The 23,301-nt window shown below is 39.8% G+C and overlaps 1 protein-coding gene across 2 annotated transcripts in view; it reads left to right on the top strand.

Moving 5' to 3' along the window:
• PCDH15 (protocadherin related 15) overlaps positions 1-23,301 on the top strand; it is a 1,763,546-nt gene that overhangs the window by 641,862 nt on the left and 1,098,383 nt on the right. For both annotated transcript variants that reach the window (XM_075612935.1, XM_075612934.1), the window contains exon 7: positions 21,176-21,295. In XM_075612935.1, coding sequence (XP_075469050.1) covers positions 21,176-21,295 — 120 coding nt within the window. The remainder of the gene's footprint in view (positions 1-21,175; positions 21,296-23,301) is intronic.

Raw genomic sequence — 23,301 nt, 5'->3', positions numbered from 1 at the left:
CACCTGCAGCCTAATTAAGCAGGAGGCCTGAGAGACTGCAGGTTTAAAAAAGCAGGAAGTTGGTTACAGAAGGTGAGCTTGTTTTTCCACGTGAGGGTGGAGAGAACTCTCCCGGCTAGGAAGCCATAGCTTCTGCTGCTCTGGTCCCGCAGTCCTGCGAGGAGCTTTGCTGCTGGGACCAGCTGGGACCTCAACCCAGGATAAAGGTAAACATTGCTGCGAGGCTGGACATAGCCTGCTCCCCGGAACCGTGTTCCTGTTTGCTGTTGGAGCTGCATCACAGATAAGAATTTATTATTACACTTATTGGTTATACTTTGTGTTTCATATGTTTTGGGCATAACCAGATTAGCTGGCTGTCCTGTTAGTAAGGGCTCAAGAAGTGAGTTAGTTTCCCTAACGAGAATAGGCTTTCATTAAAAAACATAGCAAATGCATACACAATAGGAATCATTCATGGGTGAAAATACACACACAGAATAGCAGCAAGACTATGAACAGAGATAAAATACAGCCAAAATTGTACTTAGCACTGGTCCAGGATAAGAACAAACAGGAAGCTGACAGTCTGCATGTGAGGGGAGTCTGTTCATTGTGGTAAGAGCGCCGCAATGCGCATGCTCCGTGGGCAACTGGAGCGCCAAATTCAAAATTGCAGCTGGGGAGAAAAGAACAGCCAGGGGCACTGCTGGATCAGGACAGACAAAGGTATGGTAAGTACAATTTTGGCTGTATTTGATCTCTGTTCATAGTCCTGCTGCCATTCTGTGTGTGTATTTTCACCCATGAATGATTCCTATTGTGTATGCATTTACTATGTTTTTTACAAGCCAATTTGTTCATGTACCTTTACACCCACCCTTTATGACCGGCTGGTCCTAGTGTTCAGAGGCTAACTACTTGGCCTCTACACTACAGGTTCTGCATTTATTCTGTTTGTTGGGTTATTTCTGTCTGTTTCATACTCAGCTTTCACTTGTTTTTTTCAGCTCAGTCTCTTACTTACCTTTATAGGTTTTGACTTTATTTTGCTGACTCCAGTGCTTAGCTTAGTTTTGTTTTCAGTGTTTCAGATTAGACAGCTTTGGGGACACTGTGGATCTTTTGTATATGTTTTATGTGTCTAATAAATTTGATATTTTTGTACGCTAGAGTGCTATTTTGGGATCTTTTTCTTTCTGTTTATATATATATATATATATATCAACGTTTATTACATCTGGTTCCAACGACCAATATATGTATATATATATATATATATATATATATATATATATATATATATATATATATATATATATATATATATATGTGTATATATATGTGTATATATATATATATGTGTATATATATATATATATATGTGTATATATGTATATATGTGTATATATATATATATATATATATATATATATATATATATATATATATATATATATATATATATATATATATATATATATATATATATATATATATATATGTATATATATATATATATATACACACACATGTACAAGGGCAGAATAGTAGTGACATGTGACATGGCTACACTCCAAATAAATTCATCAAATTATGTAAAATAATTGAAAATGTTTGTACTGTACAGTATTTCTACTTTTGAATCTATTCTGTTTAAAGCTGCCTTTGGTTTAGTTTTTTTTCCCTGCAGCTTTGAGAATTAGTGAGCTTGTGTCATCAAAAGAACAAAGTAAATGGTTTTTGGAATTGTGTGATGTTCAGGTCAATGATAATTTAAGGCAAGTGCTTGTCCGCAGGTCAAAAATGGAACAAGTGGGTCAGGAGATTTGTTTATCTCTTTCTAAGTTAAATATATGTCTGGTCTTGTAATTCATTTTTTATGCACGCTGATTAATTTCCATTATCAACATTTCAATGTAATAAAGTTTTACATATAAGTTTAAATATAAGCTGGGTTTCAATAAGAGGGAATTTACATCGCATTCTATCATAATAGTAGCAACAACAGAGGCTGCTCATAAATGTTTAAAATGAGCAAATTATTTTAAAAAATTGGTCGTTGGGACCAGATGTAATAAACGTTATATTAGACCAAGTTTATCTTTTCTTTAAGGGCCTTTATATTCTCTTACAGGTTTTTTTTTTAATTGGTTTACATATTTGGATCATAGGACATCTATTTTCTCAGTGGGCATTAATTCTGCCTCACAGACGGTTCAAATATGTGATTTTCAAAAGAGGGAGTGTCAAGTGAGTGGGTTGGATAAAAGGGTTTGAGATTGGTAGATGTTGTTCCTCGGCTTCTAGAAATGAATAGTATTTATAAGGCTCCTGAAGTCATGGTTTTACATGGTGGTAATGATTTAGGGTGAATTACAATCTTGAATTTGATGCATTTGATTAAAAAAAAGTATTTAGCTCTACTACAAGTGCTTATTTTAAATTCTTTAATTATATGGGCAGAGCTAATTCTTAATTTAAAACAATTGATTTGTTGAGTTTAAAGAAGCTGGAACGCTGTATTAGGATTGTAACAGGGGACATATCCCTGTTCAAAAATGTCCCTCTAATCCAGCAGTGTGGTGGTTAACTGCTGGTAGACAATTAACCATCACCACCTGGCTGATTACAGGTGTCAGAAAAAGGCTGCCTCTGAGACAGGAACGGAGATTTTCCTCAGTACACAAGGGTGCTGACAAGAGGAAAGAGGTCTTGAGCAGAAAGGCTCTGCTGAGATCAAGACACCCAAAGACCTATATTCCTGGACACAGGGGACTCAGGAACCTACCAGAGACTGACATGAAGGGACACCTGCTTTAAGGTATCTCTTGAAACTTTGGGGAATAGGGTGGTAATGGGATTATCCCTCCAGCCTTGGAGAAAGGGACTGGGGAAGTAAGTTAGCCCTTAAACAGGGATAGGCGTTTGTTGTTTTCATATGTTTTGCTGTGTTAAAAGGGACAGGCGGAATAAAGCCTTATTTTAATTTCACCTTTAAAAACGGTCTCCATTGCATACCTCTGCACACATCTCTTACAAGGATATTAACCTAAAATGTGTCTGTGTTTTTAAAATCTTTAGGTAACTTTGCTATCAGACATTCTAGTAGTTTTGATCAAATCACTGCCAAATCAAACGTTTGGCATGAACCTACCTCACCATTTGACATTTGTGGTATTACAGTATTCAGAATGAATCAGAAAGTATTACCATACTGTAAGTCACAAACCGTAAGGTAGGAAATGCCAATACCGCTCGGGATAGTTGTGGCCTTATCTCAGCCCTTTTCTAAGTTCTACTGCTGCGATCTTCCCACAGTCTGTGAGAGCTGTCTCTCCTTGCACAGCTCTTACAGGCGATTGCACTGTTTCTATTTAAATTTGAATAACAGAGTATTGTAGCATGGGGTCTCAAGGGCAGAACTGCATTCATTTCAGCCTCGGGGACACCCTGCTTCCTGAGATACTGTCCCGGGTATGGGGTGCTTACATCTATGCATTTAAATGTCCCGGTCATGTCACGCCCCTAGACTTCTTCGGATCTTTCATCACAAGTTCCCTTCCAAGCCATCCCGGAGATGACTGGAGGCCGCCCCTGAAGGGGGGCGGGGTACTGTGAGGATTGTCCATCGGTTCCGTCCCCGTGACACACGCCGCATTACCAGGTTGGGGGACACCGCACGCCCCGCGATTAGGACCTGCCCCATGACGCGTCCCGTGACAAAGTGGCTAACACGTGCTGCTCTACCAGGCTGGGGGACAGTGCACGGATCTCACTCAGGCTCTACCCCCGTGACATCACGAGTAAAGCACATGACGTGCAGGCTATGCGCAAGTGCTGCACTACCATGGACACACGAGGGGTTAACTTAATCTCCAATTACCCTTCACCTGCACTTAACCCTGCCCCTGCCTATCAGTGGACTGAATATGTAGGGGGCGGGTTTCATTCGTTACTCTGCAGCTGTATGCTGCTCCACCATTGGCTGCCTCTTCCTTTAATACTCAGCCTGCCCTACTGCAAACTGGCTGAGCATAAAACCTGTTTATGTACTTGTATTTTCCTCAGACACCCTGCTGCCTTGTTGCTGTCTTGTCTTGCATATCCGGTTCCGGTTTTGACCTCGGATTGTATCTGGACCTCCGACTCTCTGACCCTTGACCACGGCTTGCTATTGGACTTCTACCTTCTCTACTCCTGACCCCGGCGAGTAGCTTTGATAAAACGACAACGGCTATCCGACTTCTCCCATCCCTGACCACGGTGAATATATACGACCATTCTGATTTCTCCTATCTTGACCCAGCTACATGACCTTACTCTGCACTTCGGATGAGGTCTCGTGGTTGGAGGTCGGTGTATACCAACATCCCCACCTCAGCCCCATGGTCCCGCCCTGTTTGTGGTGAACACACGTTACTATATGAGAGAAATATATATATGTGTGTATACATATATACTGCACCGACACACTTTATTCGAGCAAATACCCAGTATGTACCTGGCAGATACCTGGAATGCGCCGCTCCTCACCTCTGACAAGCCCCGTTGCGTTAGCCTTCCCAGCCTGGGTTCATGCCTGGCTGACGGGCGGCTGATCTGTTAAATGATAATGATTAGGATTTAATAGGCTGCAATGCTTCGCGTGTCTACCAGATGGCATAAATTCATGAATTGTAATGCAGTATATACAGCTAAACCCCGTTATAACGCGGTCCTTGGGGTCCACAACCCAAAGACCGCGTTACAACCGGGGTCGCGTTAAAATTTCACCGACATCAGCTCTGGAGCTTCCTCATTACAAATTTAAATCTCCTCCATTTTGCCGCCTTACCAGTGCTCTCCTCTTCCTGCTGTCCACGTGCTCATATCTCTCTGCTCTGCTCATCTCTCTGCTCTCTTTCCATCGTTTTTTTCAAACATTCAATTCAATGCTTTATTGACTACCAGACACAGACACAGACACAATTAAACATTAATACATTAATACATTTTGTACAAAACACATGCAGGGATTGAACTCGGGACCTTCTGATACCAATGCCTTGCTTCTTACCTCTACACCATAGGCTTGGTGTGACAAGACAGAACCTATAAATATATTTATCCTCTACAACACAAGGGACATGTCAATGTGAAATCTTAAGGCAATTTCTAGCTGTCTATGACATCACACAGTTCTGTGGTGTAGTGGACGAACTCTTACCAACATATGCAAGGGTCCTGGGTTCAATTCCTGTATGAAATGGTATAATTAACTTTTTTAATAAATTATTATTTTAATTATGTTGTATAATTTATAAATATATAATTCTTTATTATTCTTTATTAAGTAATAATTATTCATTAATCAATAATGATGTATTAATATTAATTATTAATCATTCTTTATGATTAATTATGTATTATTAATAAGTATGATGATTAATTATTATTAGCAGTAAATTAACTAATTAATAATTAATAATTATGTATTAAGTATTATTAATAATTATTTTTTAATAATTATTAATTAATAATACTATTATTATTAATTATATTATGATTAATAAGTATGATTATTAATTATCATTAACAATTCATAATTTTGACTAATTAATAAGTATTACTAATACCTAATAATTATTAATACCCAATTAGTAATAATAACTATTAATACTTAATTATTAATAAAACTTATTAATACTTAATAACTATTAATAATTAGTAAGTATTAATAATTGTTGTTAATAATTAAGTATTAATAATTATTATTACTAATTGGGTGCTAATAATTATTAAGTAATTATTAATACTTAATTATTAATAACAATTATTAATACTTACTAATTATTAATAATTAGTAAGTATTAATACGTTTCATTAATAAGTAAGTATTAATAATTATTATTAAGTATTTAGTAATAATTATTAATTAGTTAATTAACTGTTAATAATAATTAATAATCATACTTATTAATAATACATAATTAATCATAAAGAATGATTAATAATGAATTATTATTAATACATCATTATTGATTAATGAATAATTATTATTTAATAAAGAATAATAAAGAATTATATTTATAAATTATACAACATAATTAAAATAATAATTTATTAAAAAAGTTAATTATACCATTTCATACAGGAATTGAACCCAGGACCCTTGCATATGTTGGTAAGAGTTCTTCCACTACATCACAGAACTGTGTGATGTCATAGACAGCTAGAAATTGCCTTAAGATTTCACATTGACATGTCCCTTGTGTTGTAGAGGATAAATATATTTATAGGTTCTGTCTTGTCACACCAAGCCTATGGTGTAGAGGTAAGAAGCAAGGCATTGGTATCAGAAGGTCCCGAGTTCAATCCCTGCATGTGTTTTGTACAAAATGTATTAATGTTTAATTGTGTTTGTGTCTGTGTCTGGTAGTCAATAAAGCATTGAATTGAATGTTCGAAAAAAAAAAAAAACCCCGATGGCACACGACGGGCAGAGAGATGACGTGGACAGCAGGAGAGAGATACGGGCAGAGAGATGATGAGCACGTGGACAGCACAGCTGTAAGAGGAGAGAGAGTGTGTGTAAGGCGGCAAAATGGAAAATTTGAGATGCAGGTAAGCCGGCAAAATGGAGGCTTTCAATTCGGGAGCCATGCTCAGACCGCGTTATAACCGATTCGCGTTATAACCGATTCGCGGTATAGCGAGGCGCGTTATAACGGGGTTTAGCTGTATATATATATACTGTGCAGTATTGCAGCCAGCGGGAATAAAATGCTTCAATCCCTGCCTGGAAAATAACCCAATGCACTCGGGCAGAAAACAGTCACAAACCTCAATACACCCGGGTATGCCCGAATTCGTGGGACTAGCCGAGCTCGAATAAAGTGTGTCGCCAGTGTACATATATAATTATTACATCTGGTCCCAACGACCAATTTTTTTAAAATAATTTGTTCATGTAGACGGACGTTCACAGAGGTACACACTTGGAGTCGTTTATAATGTGAAATTATAATAAGGCTTTATTGTGCCTTTTCCTTTTCATCAGGAAATTCATCCAAACACAGGGGGGGGAACAAAGCTTCTATTCACTTGGGAGTATTTCTAGTGAAACACTATGCAATAATTCACATCTCCCTTAGTCAAGCAGTTCTCGCAGCCCCAAACACATAGCATGCAATAAGCAGATATAAGCAGTCTTTTAAGAATGAAAGTCTTATCTGTTCCTTGTGGTTTGGAGGGAAAATCTTCACTGTTCCTGCTTTAGCTCCCTTGTCTCCAGGGTTGGTCAGCATACAGGTTTAGAAGTTTTCCCTGTGTCTTGTAAGCAGCACTGCTGTTTCTTCTGGCAGGGCTCAAGACTGTTGTGAGAGTCAAAGACAATCTCTGCTCTCTCTCCCAAGTTCAGCTCTCAGTCACAGCTAAGGAGTTCTCCCTTCCTGTTTCAAAAGACAGGCTATATAAGCCATCTAATCAGGCAGGTGGTGTTTTGTTAATTGACTACCAGCAGTTAACCACCACACTGCTGGATTAGAGGCACATTACCTGAACAGGGATAAGTCCCCTGTTACAGTTCATTTTAAACATTTATGAGCAGCCTCTGTTGTTGCTACTATTATGATGGAATGCGATGTAAATTCCCTCTTATTGAAACCCAGCTTATATTTAAACTTATATGTAAAACTTTATTACATTGAAATGTTGATAATGGAAATTAATCAGCGTGCATAAAAAATGAATTACTAAGACAAGACATATATTTAACTTAGAAAGAGACAAACAAATCTCCTGACCCACTTGTTCCATTTTTGACCTGCGGACAAGCACTTGCCTTAAATTATCATTGACCTGAACATCACACAATTCCAAAAACCATTTACTTTGTTCTTTTGATGACACAAGCTCACTAATTCTCAAAGCTGCAGGGAAAAAAAACTAAACCAAAGGCAGCTTTAAACAGAATAGATTCAAAAGTAGAAATACAGTACAAACTTTTACAATTATTTTACATAATTTGATGAATTTATTTGGAGTGTAGCCATGTCACATGTCACTACTATTCTGCCCTTGTACTGGCAGTAAGCCCTGGTACAATCAGGCGCCAGTAGTTGATATGGGGTTTTCCCTCTCCTTGGTGCTGCACTTGAGTGACAGCGGGAGGCGGTGACATCAGGCCTTGGCATGACAATCATGAGACAGCCCTGGTGCCCTCCTCCTGACTGTAATTAAGGACAGTGCTGCTCCAAATTCAGTAGTGCCTTTAACCACTTGAGGGGCAGGTCACACAGCTGAGAGCCTGACTATTGGGCCTTCCCTGGTCCTCTTCCCTCCAGGGGAGAGTGAATGTGTGTACCATAGCTCTGCCTCTGCTAGAGGGGCAGGGGAGAGCTGGGACTACTGCAGGTGCCCTTGGCTTGTAGTGAAGGTCCAGTGACCATCCTTCGATGGTAGCTGAGAGACTGCATCAGGCAGAACTCTGCCTTGTTACTGTGCTGTATTGTTAGGACAATAAACCGTTCCTGTTGTTATTCCTCCTTCCTGGTGTGTGAGCTGACTAGGGGAGAGGTGATCATTCTACCGTGGGAGATTACCTTCAGTTCCCTGGAGCCTATGGCCGATGGAGGCGCTGCACTGCTAGAGATATGTAGGGTATGAACCCCAGAAGCCTAGTCCTGTGTCCCCACTATCCCCGGTGGATGACTCAGCCCTCCTGTTACCAGCAGTTATATGCACCACACACCGCTGTAATGGCCCCAATCTACTAGAGGGTGGGGGAACACCGTTGCAGGAGTAATAGGTCTGCTACCATCAAGAACATCATTACACATGACACAAAGCTTGGCCCCCTGCAGACGCACTTACTAGTATTCCCTCCTACTGTCTCTGTACGTTCTCCCTACCTACCAATTAGATTGTAAGCTCCTCGGAGCAGGGACTCCTTCCTTAATGTTACTTTTACAGTATGTCTGAAGCACTTATTCCCATGATCTGTTATTTATATTTGTTATTTATATGACATGTATTACTACTGTGAAGCGCTATGTATATTTTATGGCGCTATACAAATAAAGACATACATACATACATACATACTTCTCTTGTGACCTTTAACAATCTGCCTAACCACAAAAGATGTTGAGATTTCTTTTCACCCAACTTATTTACTGAAAAAGGCAATATTTTCCACATCAGTACACTCCCTCCCAAATTTTTCTTAAAAATGATTCCAAATGTCCCATGCTTTAATAAAACTATTCCATGTTGGTGTTTAGGGCTAACAACACCTTTCCTATTAATCGGGACCAGAGTTTCCACCTGGTCCCCCCATGTTGATGGCACTGTGAGCTCCCCCTATTTAACCTACCCCTTTCTCTCACTTTGAAACCCCCCACCTCTCTTTCTCCCCATTTTCAGATTCCCCCTTTGTGCCCCTTTCTCCCCCTATGTATTGCTCTTCTGTCTCTCACTGTCCCATAACTTTCTTCTCACTGTCACCTTCTCTATTTACATCCCTCACTCCCCCTTTCACTCATCCTTCTCCATTTTCCTCACTCTTCTCCTTTCTCACAATCCCCCTCTCTCAATCATCCTTATTTATCTACCCCTCTCTTTCTCACTCTTCCCCCTCTGTCTCCCTCCTAACCCCCTCCCGCCTTCTCTCTCCCTCTCCCTTTCTTTCTCTCTCACCTCCCCCTTTCTCTACCCTCTCTATCTCTCTTTCCCACCTCACTCACCTACTGAATCCATCCTCACACTTATACAAACACTCAACCCTCTTCCTCTCTTACTCTCCCCTCCTCCTCTCTCACTCAATCCCCCTTCTCTCTCTCTCTTAATCACTCTTCTCTCTCTCTCTTAATCACTCACACCATTTCTCTAATTCACCTGCATCCTCTCTCACTCACCTGCATCCTCTCTAACTCAACTTCCCTCATTTCTCACTCAATCACCCTTTATGTCAATCCCCCACTCCTCTCACTCAATACCCTACTCCTATCTCACTCACCCCATTCCAAATAATGTTACCTAGGGTGCAGGCTTTCGATTTCGCAGCCGGGGGGAGCTTGGCCCTGCAGGCTGATGCAGAAGTTGGGTTTCACTTCCGGACGAACCCAAGTTACAGTGCTGGCCGGTTGCACAGTAGGGGATTGGCAAGAGATGGAGGGTCCAGCAGATGAGAACTGGGGCCCTGTGGCACACAGAGGCCTTGGCAGTCAGATGCAGATGCAGGCCAAACTTTCAGGTCCCATGGAACCGCATGACCCCTGACATTTGTTCCAAGCCCCCGCCCCCCCCCCCCCGTCGGCCGCATTGCTGCTTCCATTGATCTTTTAACCAACTCACGTATCACTTATAAGTAATCTGAACATTTGCAGCCTTCTTTGTCCGCTCCTGGCACCAGCTGCTGAAATTACTCCCACTGCAAAGGAGACAGAGCATCAGCAATCAAATGAAAACACTTTCAATATGTTTTGCTTTAAACAGAATATTTAAATGTAAACATTTTACAACTAATTGGCTCAACAAAAACAGTACTGGAGGAGAATTAAATATCAAATTATTAATAGCATAAACCACACCTCAGTTATCTTAACTAAAAATCACCCTCTTATTAGCCAACGTTTCACCCCAAATAACGGCTACAACCATAGGAAAAATTCCAACAATAATAAATTATTTGTTAAACCCAACTGTACCCATTTTACTGGCAACAATTCTGCCCATAGGCATTGCCTCAAAGCAAAATTCATATGCCCTAATAAAGATTGTACTGTCGTTTTTTTAATTGTATTTACCGTCAATGCCAAATTCACTAAAGAACGTAACTTCAACACTATCTCAATGGGTAAACTAAACTCCATTAAAATGGAAGCAATTTCAGTACCTAAAAATGTTAATACAATAACTATGCCTACCTTTTTTTTTTTTAACTACTGTAACAGAATGCCAAATTCAGATGCAAACCATTGAAAAGGTGACAACAGATTAGCACGTAATATATTGCTTTCTAGCCCCTACAAATAATTAATCAGGATAATGCAATAAGAATGAGCAATTTGTCTCATTATATAAAACTCATTCCAAAAAGGATGCAAAAATCTCAAAATGAAAACAGGACAACAAACATCCCATAAGCAAACATTTATAAAAACAATAAATATTCCAAAATTGAAATCCTAATAAATTAAAACATGCTGGATTAATAGGAAGTAGCCGAAAATCAGATTCCACATCTGCTTTTGCCATCACCGATCCTTTTCCACATTTCCTTACAACTCTAAAGCTTGATCGAACGTGGCATAGGAGTTCTTTGTATATTCCATCATTAACTGAAGAACCTTAAGGGTACAATAAATTATATATGAGCCTACTGTATATTAGCCTTTTTTTGGGGAGCGGGAGGGGGGCTAATCCTAAAGGTGATAACCTAAAATCAATGAATGTAGAAGACATAAAGGGACCAGCAATCCTATCTAAAGCTAATTCCTTATCCAATTTCTGCTTAATGACTTCTTTATATCTTTCAAGTTATTAAGTTATTAACCTACCCACGAAAATGATTTTTAATTTAAGGGATCCAAAAGCCGCATTTGAAACCCTCCTTTAAAAATGTAGCTTCTTCTTTTTTATGATAAATGCCAAGCCAATATTTCATCTCTCCTAACCTCACTGTGCTCATTGCTGTTTTCAAAGGAATCTTTATTACTTGGTTTAGTGGAAAATCCATCCCCTTATGAAAACATCAAAAGGCAGAATGTGATCCACCGCACATAGAGCATTCATGATGATATTTGCATGTTCGTTGTCATTTGCAATGAGATTCATAAAACCGATTACTTTTTTGAGACCCACCAACCCAAACTTATTTCGTTGCAGGCCGGCGGCTGTCATAATGGGCAACAACCTCTGGGGGATTATATAGAGGGCTTAACAAAATAGTACACTAGCACGCTAATCTATGAATATGAAATACTTGTGGGTGCGGAAATCAATGGAAGATACCTAGAATATGCATATCAATAATGAGTAGAACTCCAGGGTCACTTATCAGCCCCAACATTTCAGTCCAGTACATTGGACCTTTTTCAAGGTACTACACTTTATTGTACTTTGGGATGGACTCCCATTTATTGGGAACCAGCTGCTACCTATAGTGGAACAAGGAGAGCCATCAACCATCAAGTTACAATCCTGCAATAAGCAAGTAAAGCGGTTTCTCCCCATATCCCTCAATAATAATCCTGTTGGAAACAGCACTTTATTGGATTATTTAAATGTATATTTTGTAGAGAGTACTTGTAAAAGGACATGTGCAGAGGTACGCAATGGAGACTGTTTTAACGTGAAATTAAAATAAGGCTTTATTGTGCCTGTCGCTTTAAACACAGCAAACATATGAAAAACAGTGAGCCAAATAAAACCTGCTCCACTTTGGCGTATATGTATACTTATTCCAGCCTTCTTTAACTGGGTGGCTACCCAAGCTATTCATTAGCCCAAGTCATATAGATATATTTATACATACAGATATAGCTAACAGTCCAAAAAGAAAGTCTTATCTGTTTGCTGAGTTGCTGCCTTTTCTCCGGATATATCAGCATCCAGGTTTAGAAGTCTTATTTGTCAGATGGGTTGTATCTTGCAAGCTCCAGACATCTCTGTGTTCCCTCGGTCAGTCTCACCTGTGAGACTCAGGAACCTCTGCTTCTGTCTGTTTCCTGGTTCAGCTCACGTGCGAGCTCAGGAAGAATCTTTCTTCCTATCTCAGAGGCAGGCTTTTCTGACAGCTGTAATCAGCCAGGTGGTATTGGTTAATTGTCTACCAGCAGTTAACCACCACACTGCTGGATAAGAGGCACATTTTTGAACAGGGATAAGTCCCCTGTTACAGTACTATATTAATATTAGATTATATTAATATCCGTCTCAAAGATATTACAATTTGGAACTGAGTATGATTGTTTCGCAATTTAAGCCTGCAGGTGAAAATTCAGAAACCCACTGTAAGTTTTGGGACTTTTATGTATACAGATGCAGCGGCCATTATTTTAACAAATCAGGCAGAGTATACCTCGGAATATCCATGTCATGGCGCGGGATTTCTTCCAACCGTACCGCCTTAAGACGTGAGTGCAGAAAATGGCATTTTAGTGTTCTGGTTTTTAAACTCCTGAAATTTACACAGTGGCACAGTACTAAACACATTACAATGAATTAATTTCATTGCATTTAATTGCACACAATCCATGAAATTCAAACAAAGCAACCACGATAAACACGTGTGCCTGGGGCGATTGGCGGCGTTCATGCTGCGTGGAATACAACAGTGCACACAAAAATGGCACCGTGATTTCTTAAAATAATGGCCGATGCGTCTGTATGTATTTGTTCTGCTTTTATCAATTAATATGGTCATGTTGTTATCTTTATATTAGATGTGTAATGAATTATTGATTGTCTTTATTACATTTTATTTTTTATATTTAGGTGAGATATTATTTATTAGGTCAAGCTACAGTGCTGTTGAAATTTCATTTTCTCTATATTTGTGTTTTTTCTTTAATTAATAGGGCATATAGGTGTAAAAGACGTATTGCCAATTGTGATGGATCATACGTTGAATGCAACCCAGGAAAGGATGTTGGTCCATATTTACTAACAAGTGCTAAGATGTCTTGTGGTATGATACTGTTTAGTAAATATGGTCCTTAATCTGGCCCCCAACATTTCTAATGTGTCTAAATTGGCAGAAGAGGTTAGGAGGACTAGAAACTAGTACAGAAAGGACTGAAGGTGAAAAAGAAAATGACAGAAATAATATTGCTAAAATAGTTTTTCATGCATACACATACTCCATACATGGAACTCTGATAAACAGTTTTGACATTCACACCTGGGGGGGTGACGGGGGGACGACATCTCTGGTCTAAAGAGTCTATCTCATAGAACGAGTTTATCTGACACGTTTTATATGCTATGTTTCTTTATTAGCAGCCAAATGCAGATATTTTGTTTCACTTAATTTCTGCAGTACTGTCAATGGTTTCCCTATCCATATGTCTCAGAGTGCTTGCCTTCCTTTTTGTTATACAGTACTATAACTGGGTATATAGTGGCTTCATATTTTAGATTGAAGAAATTCAGCAAATGCTATCCAATAGAGTTTGTTAAACCGACATCCACTTTCCTTGAGGATTGTGGTATGAGAACGTGTATTTTTTCCTTGCTTCTCATGCTCAATGCATTGTGAGTTCAGATTTCATAGTATGTCTTCAAAATATAATAGTCTTTCCTTTGACTTCCTACTGTTAAATCAAATAGCTTTTGCTAGTTTCTGCTCCACACCACTGCCTGGAGTTGTTTCTAAATGTCAAGGTCTAATGCTCTATGTGTTGTAAACGGTTTGGATTCTTACATGTATGTTGCAAACTTAATTTCTCAATTAATTGAAAAAGTAGGATATGTCTGCTGTACTTAATTTTGAAAATATTCTCAAGCTATTGTTTTTTTTATATTTTTATTTACATAGAGCCGAACATCTGTGAAGTATTTTACAGTGTAAGCAATGTCAAATACTGTACAAATATTTGGCCGATACTTAACATAAATGTAAACATAAATTTGAAAGGAACCTCGAGCAGTTCCAATGAAAGTTCTTTGGTGGGAGACACAGAGACATGAAACAGCGGATATATCAGAGATGTATAACATTTTCTCACATTTTTATATCCTACTAAAAAGTAATAGACAGATAGTGTGCACGGACAATCTCTACAGTTGAGATTTTAAACTTGTATAAGGTTTGTGTTCTTCACAACATCTAAAGGCAGAATTACTGGCTACTATAATGCAAAAAAAACAAAACAAATATTGAATGGTACTTCTGGCATTTTTCCTTAATACATTTTCTGTCGGTCACCTAATGGGAGAGTAAAGCCCAGTTCCAGAAAGAAACAGCAGCTAAGCGCATAGTAAAGATAAACAGTGACAGTAATATAACATATAAGGATTGTGCTCTGTATACAGAAATGTTGCAAATAAAAAACATGCTTTTTTATGACAAAAGGAACACGATGGCCTGTTTGTGAGATGTGACAGAATGTGGTTGTAATAATAATAGCATGTTCTTGTTTAGCACTGCTAGTTTTACGTAGCGCTTTATAGATACATTTTGCAGGCACAGGTCCCTGCCCCGTGGCGCTTACAATCTATTTTTTGGGTGCCTGAGGCACAGGGAGCTGACACCAGGAATTGAACCAGGTTTCCCTGCTTCAAACTCAGTGCCAGTCAGTGTCTTTACTCACTGAGCCACTCCTGGTTGTCAGCAGAAGAGGTAACATTTAACTATTGATTATATTAGCTGTATAAGAAGAGGGTAGATACCTTTTACATACAGATGCTCACTCTCGAATGTTACTAGTTCTCACCAAATGTATTAATCGGAGTGTGAAATAGGTATATACTATACAGGAGATTATATGACTGCGAACATTTTTACAAAGAGTTTATACATTTTGCGTGCATTTTTGAGAACCGAACTCTGAGAGATTCAGATATTATATCCTATTGTAAAATGGAAACACTCTTGTATTGGGGCATCAGTTGTTTCCTGATTTCATCCTAATTCAGTATGGTATATAACGCAATTTGTTGCTGGCCTGGCCAGCAAGGAAGGGGTCTACAGTATGTATTAAAGTAATTTTGGTGTAAAACTGGGGTATTTTCAAGCACCTTCTGTATGAATTAAATACTAGTACTGTACTATGTATTTTGCCCCATCTGCCCTAGTTTTGACATAGTGGGTGTCAGTAAGAGTTACATGGGGCACATACAAAAATTAGATCTATCACTTTCTGCGTCATGTTTGCTCCATTTTTCCCTTTCGTTTGCCCAACAAAATCCACAGTATCTGAAGGGGCATGAAACTACCATTCTGCATCAGAAGTAAGAACTGTTCTTACAGGCAGTATAATGAAACTCTGCTCTATACTGCTGCGGCCAGCTTTATTGCTGCATTTGCCCGTCTTGTCCCGCAGCTGTTTTCGGGCTGGCGCCGAACTTGGCCGCGCCCCAGCCGCATCTTCCCCTCCCCCCTCCCTTCCCCTCGCGACCCCCTGGCTGCGCTCCACAACGGCACAATGCGCACAATGCTCGCTCGCACGTATGCTCGCGTTCCCCCCTTACCTCGTCTACCCCTTCGGGGATGCCTGGCGTCTTCGGGGATGCCTGGCGCACGTGACCGGCGCCCGGCTGATGCGCGGCACGCGGCGGGAAAAAAAAAACAGGCGCGTCTGCCCGCACATTGCGGTGGCCGCCGCATAAGAATAAAAGCGGCCGCCAGTGAAAAACAGAGCAGTGCCCAAAAAGGGTTACATCTCCTGTCTTGAAATTGCACTGTTCACTAGATGCTAATGCTAGTAATCACTGATTCAGATGACGTACAGTATAAACTACATTATTTTTCCATTTTGTAATGTGTAATGTTTGGTGAATTAAGCCTTACATTCAGTAAACTACTGTTCGTTAATTTATTTCAAATAAATGTTATGTTAAGTGCCAGATACACCTAAGCTACAGTGATACTACGCATAAATAATTTTTGTTTGCATGTTAAAAATAAATAGCACACATGTGCATTGAGAAGCTCATGACCGTTAAAAATGTATTCACATGTGCATTTACCCATGATGAAAACGTCCATGTGCGTTGTTTATGAAACATGGCTGGACAAGCCTCTGTGTCCCATCAACCATTGCAGGATAAATCTACAACAATAAATTTAGGGACGGTGATAATGAAATCCTCATTAATGTCAGTGAGTAATTATAATGAACTATGATAGGAAACTACACCAGCGGGAAAAAATAGGATTTGATGTAATGAAGCATTCTGAGCGACATTAATGCCGTTGGTCCTGCCTAAAGGACATCTGAGATGCTGAAGAAACAGCGGGTGGTAATAATAATTTAATTTACATGTCATTGAGATTAACTGTAATTAAAAAGAATGCTACTCCTTTCATTTGGTTTAGTTATTACCACGTTACAATTAACGTACACATGCAGCAGCCGTTATCCGATCCTTTACCGAATTGTTTTTCGAGATTTCCCTGAAATTCTCTCAAAATTTGCCGCGGCAGACTAGTGGCCCAACGGATTAACACAGCAGGGGTCCCTGCTGTGTTAATCCTACCGAGGTCTGCCTGTCTGTAAGAGATGCGCTGTAAGAGAGAGACTGAATCAGTCACTCTAACTGCCACCTCTAACGGGTGTTTTATTTAAATTCTAACACTACTGTATTGTAGGGAAAAAAAGAACAAACAGCGCACAACTCAGTGTAACAAATTCAATTATATTGATAAAGGGATGAAGGTGGTAATAAATGTACATACAACAAAACTGATGTTATTAGGCAATACATGAATTTTCGCACGTTACTAACTGAAGTCAACGTTAGGGCAAGGTTCCTCGTCCAATCGATAGCAGGATCCTTCCCCCCGATAACTAATGGAACTTGGCAACCACGGATTTTCTCCCAGCTGTCTACCACCAATTGTATTCCGGATGTATGTCTCGGCTGTGTATCGAATGTACCAACCGGTAGCTGATGGAACTCGACAACCTCTAATTTCCTCCAAACTGCCCGATACTGCTTGTTATACCGGATACAAGGGAGCACAGGTATATATAGGAAAGAACAAACACAAGCATATAGTGCAAATATGTCTGTTCAAGTGGTAGGTGATATAGATCAATATGACTCAATGAGATTTGTACTTACAAATTTCTCAAAGGACACGTGTATGTAAAGGTTTCTTTGTTAATTCGTGGTTTGCATCCAAATCACACACAGATGTATGTAGTGGGACCTTAGCAGGATGAGACAAAAACACTGGATATAGCGCAGACTGTTCAGACTTTATCTATTAAAACCAATGTAAAAATAGAACTCACATTTTACAAATGCAATCAAGCAAATTGGGATAATATTATCCCGTCAACTGTGTGTCTGTTCCGCAACTTGAATTGTATGCGATGCCCGCCTTGAAGCAGCAGAGATTGGATTCCTCTGAGTGGCTGGAAGGAACGCCGTCGATCAGCTGACGACTCTATGTGCGTCCTCCACTCGCATCACTCGGGACCCTTGCGTCTCGCGTCTCTCGTCTCTACTAGCTCCATGGCGGAAACGGAAGCGGGAAGGTGGGCAGGCTGGAATCCTCCAGTGTATCCCTCTGCTGACTGTAGTAGACTGACACTATGCGTTTCACAACGAGGGTTTCATCAGGACTCCTGAAACGCATAGAGTGTCTGAACAGTCTGCGCCTTATATCCAGTGTTTTTGTCTCATCCTGCTAAGGTCCCACTACATACATCTATGTGTGATTTGGATGCAAACCACGAATTAACAAAGAAACCTTTACATACACGTGTCCTTTGAGAAATTTGTAAGTACAAATCTCATTGGGTCATATTGATCTAAATCACCTACCACTTGAACAGACATATTTGCACTATATGCTTGTGTTTGTTCTTTCCTATATATACATGTGCTCCCCAGTATCCAGTTACCTGACATCTTTTGGATTGAAGAAAACAATCTACACGAAGGGTTGAAGCTGCATTTATTTATAACCTTGTTATATCACTGATAATTTATTTCACTCATATATTTTATATAATTATTCACGCACACTTATTAAGTCACAGTTAATTAGATTTAAGCACCACTCTTTAACTATCTGTTTGCACTATACCGGATACAAGTCTCGGCTGAAATTCTCACATGGTCTCCCGATAGACGTCACTAGACACGCGTCATACGAAGGTGACCATCAGATAAAATTTGGGGAAATAGTAGACAGGCATAGAGCGTTGACTGGAGCTAATAGAGCTCAATAATTGTCCATAATAGTGTTGTACCAAAAAACAGACACATCCTATTTTTCATGTCAAAACTTCTTCAGGGATTCCTAGCTAGCCACTAAGGCAATGAAGGAGTTAAGGCACAATAGCAGGTTTATTGAGGACAGAGGGGTGAGTGAAAGGGGTACTTGGACCTTCACTCACCCCCTCTGCCCCCAATAAACATTAAAATATGTACTACCAACGAATACACAACCCACCCCCTGTGCAATCACATAAAAACATTTTTATTTTTTCTGCCAGTGGGGGTATTCGGATGGTCCCCACGGTTGTCCCGGGGCCCCCATGTTGTCCCTGTGGGTGTCCGGGGGCACCATGGGGGTCCTCGAGTGGTCCCAGCGAGTGTCTGGGGGTCCTCAGGTGGTTCCTTTGGTATCCTGTGGCCTCCAGGTGGTTCCCGCGGGTGTCTGGGGGTCCTTAGGTGGTTCCCGTGTGTTTCCAGGGAACTCCAGGTGGCCCCTGCAGGTGTCCAGGGCCCTCATGAGAGTCCTCGGGTGGTCCCCGCAGCTGTCCGAGGGCCTCCATGGTTGTCTGGGGTTCCTCAGGTGGTCCCTGTGGATCCCTGTGGTCTTTGGGTGGTTCCCGTGGGTGTCTGGGGGTCCTGGGGTGATTCCTATGGGTGTATGGGGGCCCTCGGGTGGTTCCGTGGGTGTTCAGGGGCCCCACGGGGTCCTTGGGTGGTCCCCGCAGGTGTCCTTGGGCCTCCAGGTGGTCCCTGTGGGTGTCTGGGGCCCCCCGAACACTTGTGGGGACCACCCGAGTACCACCATGGGGCCCCAGGACACACACGGGAACCACCCGAGGACCCCCAGGCACTCATGGTGACCAGCCAAGGACTCATGTTGTGCCTCCGGACACCTGTGGCCACCACCTGGAGGCCCCTGCACACCCGTGGGGACAACTTGAGGATCCCTGCCAGCCTCTGGTATCAATCCTGTGCAGAAAAAAAAGGGTTTTGTGGATTCACAGGTGGTGGGTTGTGTATTGGTGGGTAGTACGTATTGTAATGTTTATTGGGGGCAGAGCGGGTGAGTGAAGGGCCAAGTACCCACTTCACTTACCCCCTCTGTCCCCATTAAACCTGCTATTGTGCCTTAACCCCTTCATTGTCTTAGCGGCTAGTCGCCAAGGTAATGAAGCTGCTTACATTTTATTTTTATTCATAATGTGCATGAGCAGGGGGTCTCCTGAGCTGAACAAAGTTGATTTCAGCCTCAGGGACCCCCTACTTCCCGAGTTACAGGCCCCGGTATGGGGTGCCGGTATCTCCTCCATGTTAAAATCCACGTGGGATGTAAACAAAGCAGAGGGATACCGGCACCTATACTGGATCCTGTATCTCGGAAAGTTGGGGGTCCCCGAGGCTGAAATCAACTTTGTTCAACTCAGGAGACCCCCTGCTCACGAACACTATGAATAAAAATAAAATGTAAGCAGCTTCATTACCTTAGCTAATGTAATGATCCGCTAATGTAATGATTTATTATGTGGGGAGGGTGGGGGTGTTTGATACTAGTGTGTGGGGACAGGGGGTCTTCTGAACTGAAAAAAGTTGATTTCAGCCTCGGGGACCCTTTACTTCCCGAGATACAGGCCCCGTTGTGAGGTGCCGGTTTCTCCTTCAATGTGAAAATCCCATGGTCACATGACCCACAGGATTTTTACATGGTGGGGATACGAGCACCCCATAACGGGGCCTGTATCTCGGGAAGTAAAGGGTCCCCGGACCTGAAATCAATGCAGTTCAGCTCCGGAACCCCCCTGCTAGTGTTAGAATTTAAATAAAACCCTGTGATCGCCTGTTAGAGGCGTGCAGTTAGAGTGATTGTTAAAGACATGTAGTCCCCGGTAGGATTAACACAGCAGGGACCCCTGCTATGTTAATCCGATGGGCCATTTAGTCTGCAGAGGACCATCTCGGACCACCACGATAACGGCCGCTGCAGCTGTAAGTATTACATCATGTTGAATAGGAGCTTAGTGTATCTGGGACTAATATGGCTACCATGCATTTTCCTTGTTTTCTCTTTGGAAATTTTCTGGAATAATACTCCGCTTCCAAGAATATCTGAACATTTTATTTATCTTATCATTTAAAAAATTCCACTAGAAATCTATTTTCTCTGTGGGTATAATATATGCTGGACATTATCAATTTTCATACTAGACCCCTGACTGGAATTAATGTATTCCAGTGGGTCAACCTTAACTTTCTAAATATGTTTGTGTATTTTATTCTCCCCTTTATTTCAAATCCATATTTGATTTATCATTTTCAGCTGACACCAGTTGGAACCACAATCTTCACTGGATTTTCAGGAGACAATGGTGCTACAGACATTGATGATGGTCCAAACGGCCAGATTGAATATGTCATTCAATACAATCCAAATGACACTGTAAGTATGCCTATAATAATCACGTATGGACTAAAATAATGATATTTTTGTACCAAATAAAAGCAACTGTTGAAAACTGAGCGGATGCTAAAGATTTGTATTTAGAGTCTGTATACATTTATGAAAATGTAATGTAAATGCATACGGTAAATGTAATTTGTGTCTGACTATTGCAAGTAAGTACATTGATATGTTCGTTTCAGTTTGTACTTTGCAGATCCTTTGGGAAATGGTAATATATTTTATATTTTGCATATAGTCATGACATTCATGTAACATTATTATGAGAGTATATGTTTAATAGGCCAAATTAAACATCTTACATAGTATCATAATAGATCAGGCTGAAACAAAGTTTGCCGTTTGTTATAATCCAATTGATATATAATTATCTTATATTCATAGTTATTTTCATATTGATTTAGAGGAAAGCATACTGTACAAAAACCATTAACCATTTGCCAAGTATGGGGCTAATTCAACATACAGTATATGTGCAAATCTGTCCAAAATGCATTAGTGATATTTTAAGCATTTTTTATTTTCACATTCGATTCCCTGCAAAACTTTTCACCAAACCTTAAGAAGTAATAATTATTTCAAATGAATAAGCTTTCAGCAAAATGTATCACCAGGCAGTGAGTGAAACACAGTTTGTGTGCTCTATTGATAGTTTCAGCATTAAGCCAATCTAGTGATTTCAGAGAGTTTTTCATGTGAAATCTAGCCATTTTACATATAGCAAGTGAATATAGTGATTTTAGAGAATTAGCAACTTAGTATATTAATTGTAATTGCAATCCACAGTGACTTAATGCATGGCGAATTGTCTCTGAACCCTGTCTAAGCCACAGCATTTTTCTAAACTTAAAGGGTTAATTTTAGATACTTTGCGACCTCATCTGAAAGTTTTGCACATCTCACTGATTCAATATAGTACAAAGTGGCCATTTGGGACTTTTTCAGATGAAAAGCCAAACTCCGTCAATAGGAGTTTTTTTCCGGCCGAACTGTCGCTTTGGACTGTATTGAATCAGCCCCTATGTCTCACAAGGGATAAAAATTACTTTATGGAATTCTCTATTAATAATCAGGTTTCCACCTGGAATGCTCTTTCTATATTTTATTCTGTTCAGTAAATAGCTATATATCTTTCCTTTCATAAAATAAATGTCCAATTTTTTCTTAAATATATTCACTGCAATCTCATTTTCTCTAATATCAAGGAATGATAAAGTCTTATTTGTTTTGTCCTTGGGATAAAACGTACCCTCACTAGTAAACAGTAATCATATCCCCTTTTAGACACCTTATTTTTTTGTTTATATCAATAATCTTATTATGGATAGTCTTCTTCATAAATCAGACCTTTCATCCCAATTATGAATTTGATTGCAGATAAAGGCACTTTATGCCGCTTCCATAATGTCTACAGTATTTTATTGGGATGGGCCCAGAACTGTACCCATAATCAAGGTGTGTCCTTCATAAGGTTTTATACTGGGCCAACATTATGCTGAATTCCCTTCTATCTATTCCATATTTTATGCTTCATAATATCTTACTATTTTCTTATAGGTTAATGCCGTTTTCAAATTAATTGTAAATTGGGTGGAGGATCATCTGTGCTACAATGTTTAAATTCAGATTGAAGCTAAGAAAGTACCTGGTTTTCTTTCTATTTCTTTCAGTTTAATAATGTCTATTTTATTAAGCATTAAAAAAACTGTAGAATGGCTTTTAAAAAAGCATATTATTTGAAAGGAGAAAAGGAACTACATATTTTTGTCTTATTGCAACTTCAAGGCCTTGTGTTAGCTGCTGGAAGGCATTTTTGTGGTACAGAATATGACAGGTAGGAATCAAAGAACAGCCTTGCCGAGTGACAAACACCAGTAGCTCCTTTGCATTTAATTTATATGAAATATGCTACTGAATAAGAAAATATTATCCTTAAGCAATGACATACATAACTATACTATGATTTATCAAATTTTATTTTACTA

Source organism: Ascaphus truei, chromosome 8 (genome assembly GCF_040206685.1).
Source record: "Ascaphus truei isolate aAscTru1 chromosome 8, aAscTru1.hap1, whole genome shotgun sequence".
Taxonomy (NCBI): Eukaryota; Metazoa; Chordata; class Amphibia; order Anura; family Ascaphidae; genus Ascaphus; species Ascaphus truei.
The sequence above is the reverse complement of the archived record's forward strand: the minus strand, read 5'-3'. Positions and strand labels throughout refer to the sequence as shown.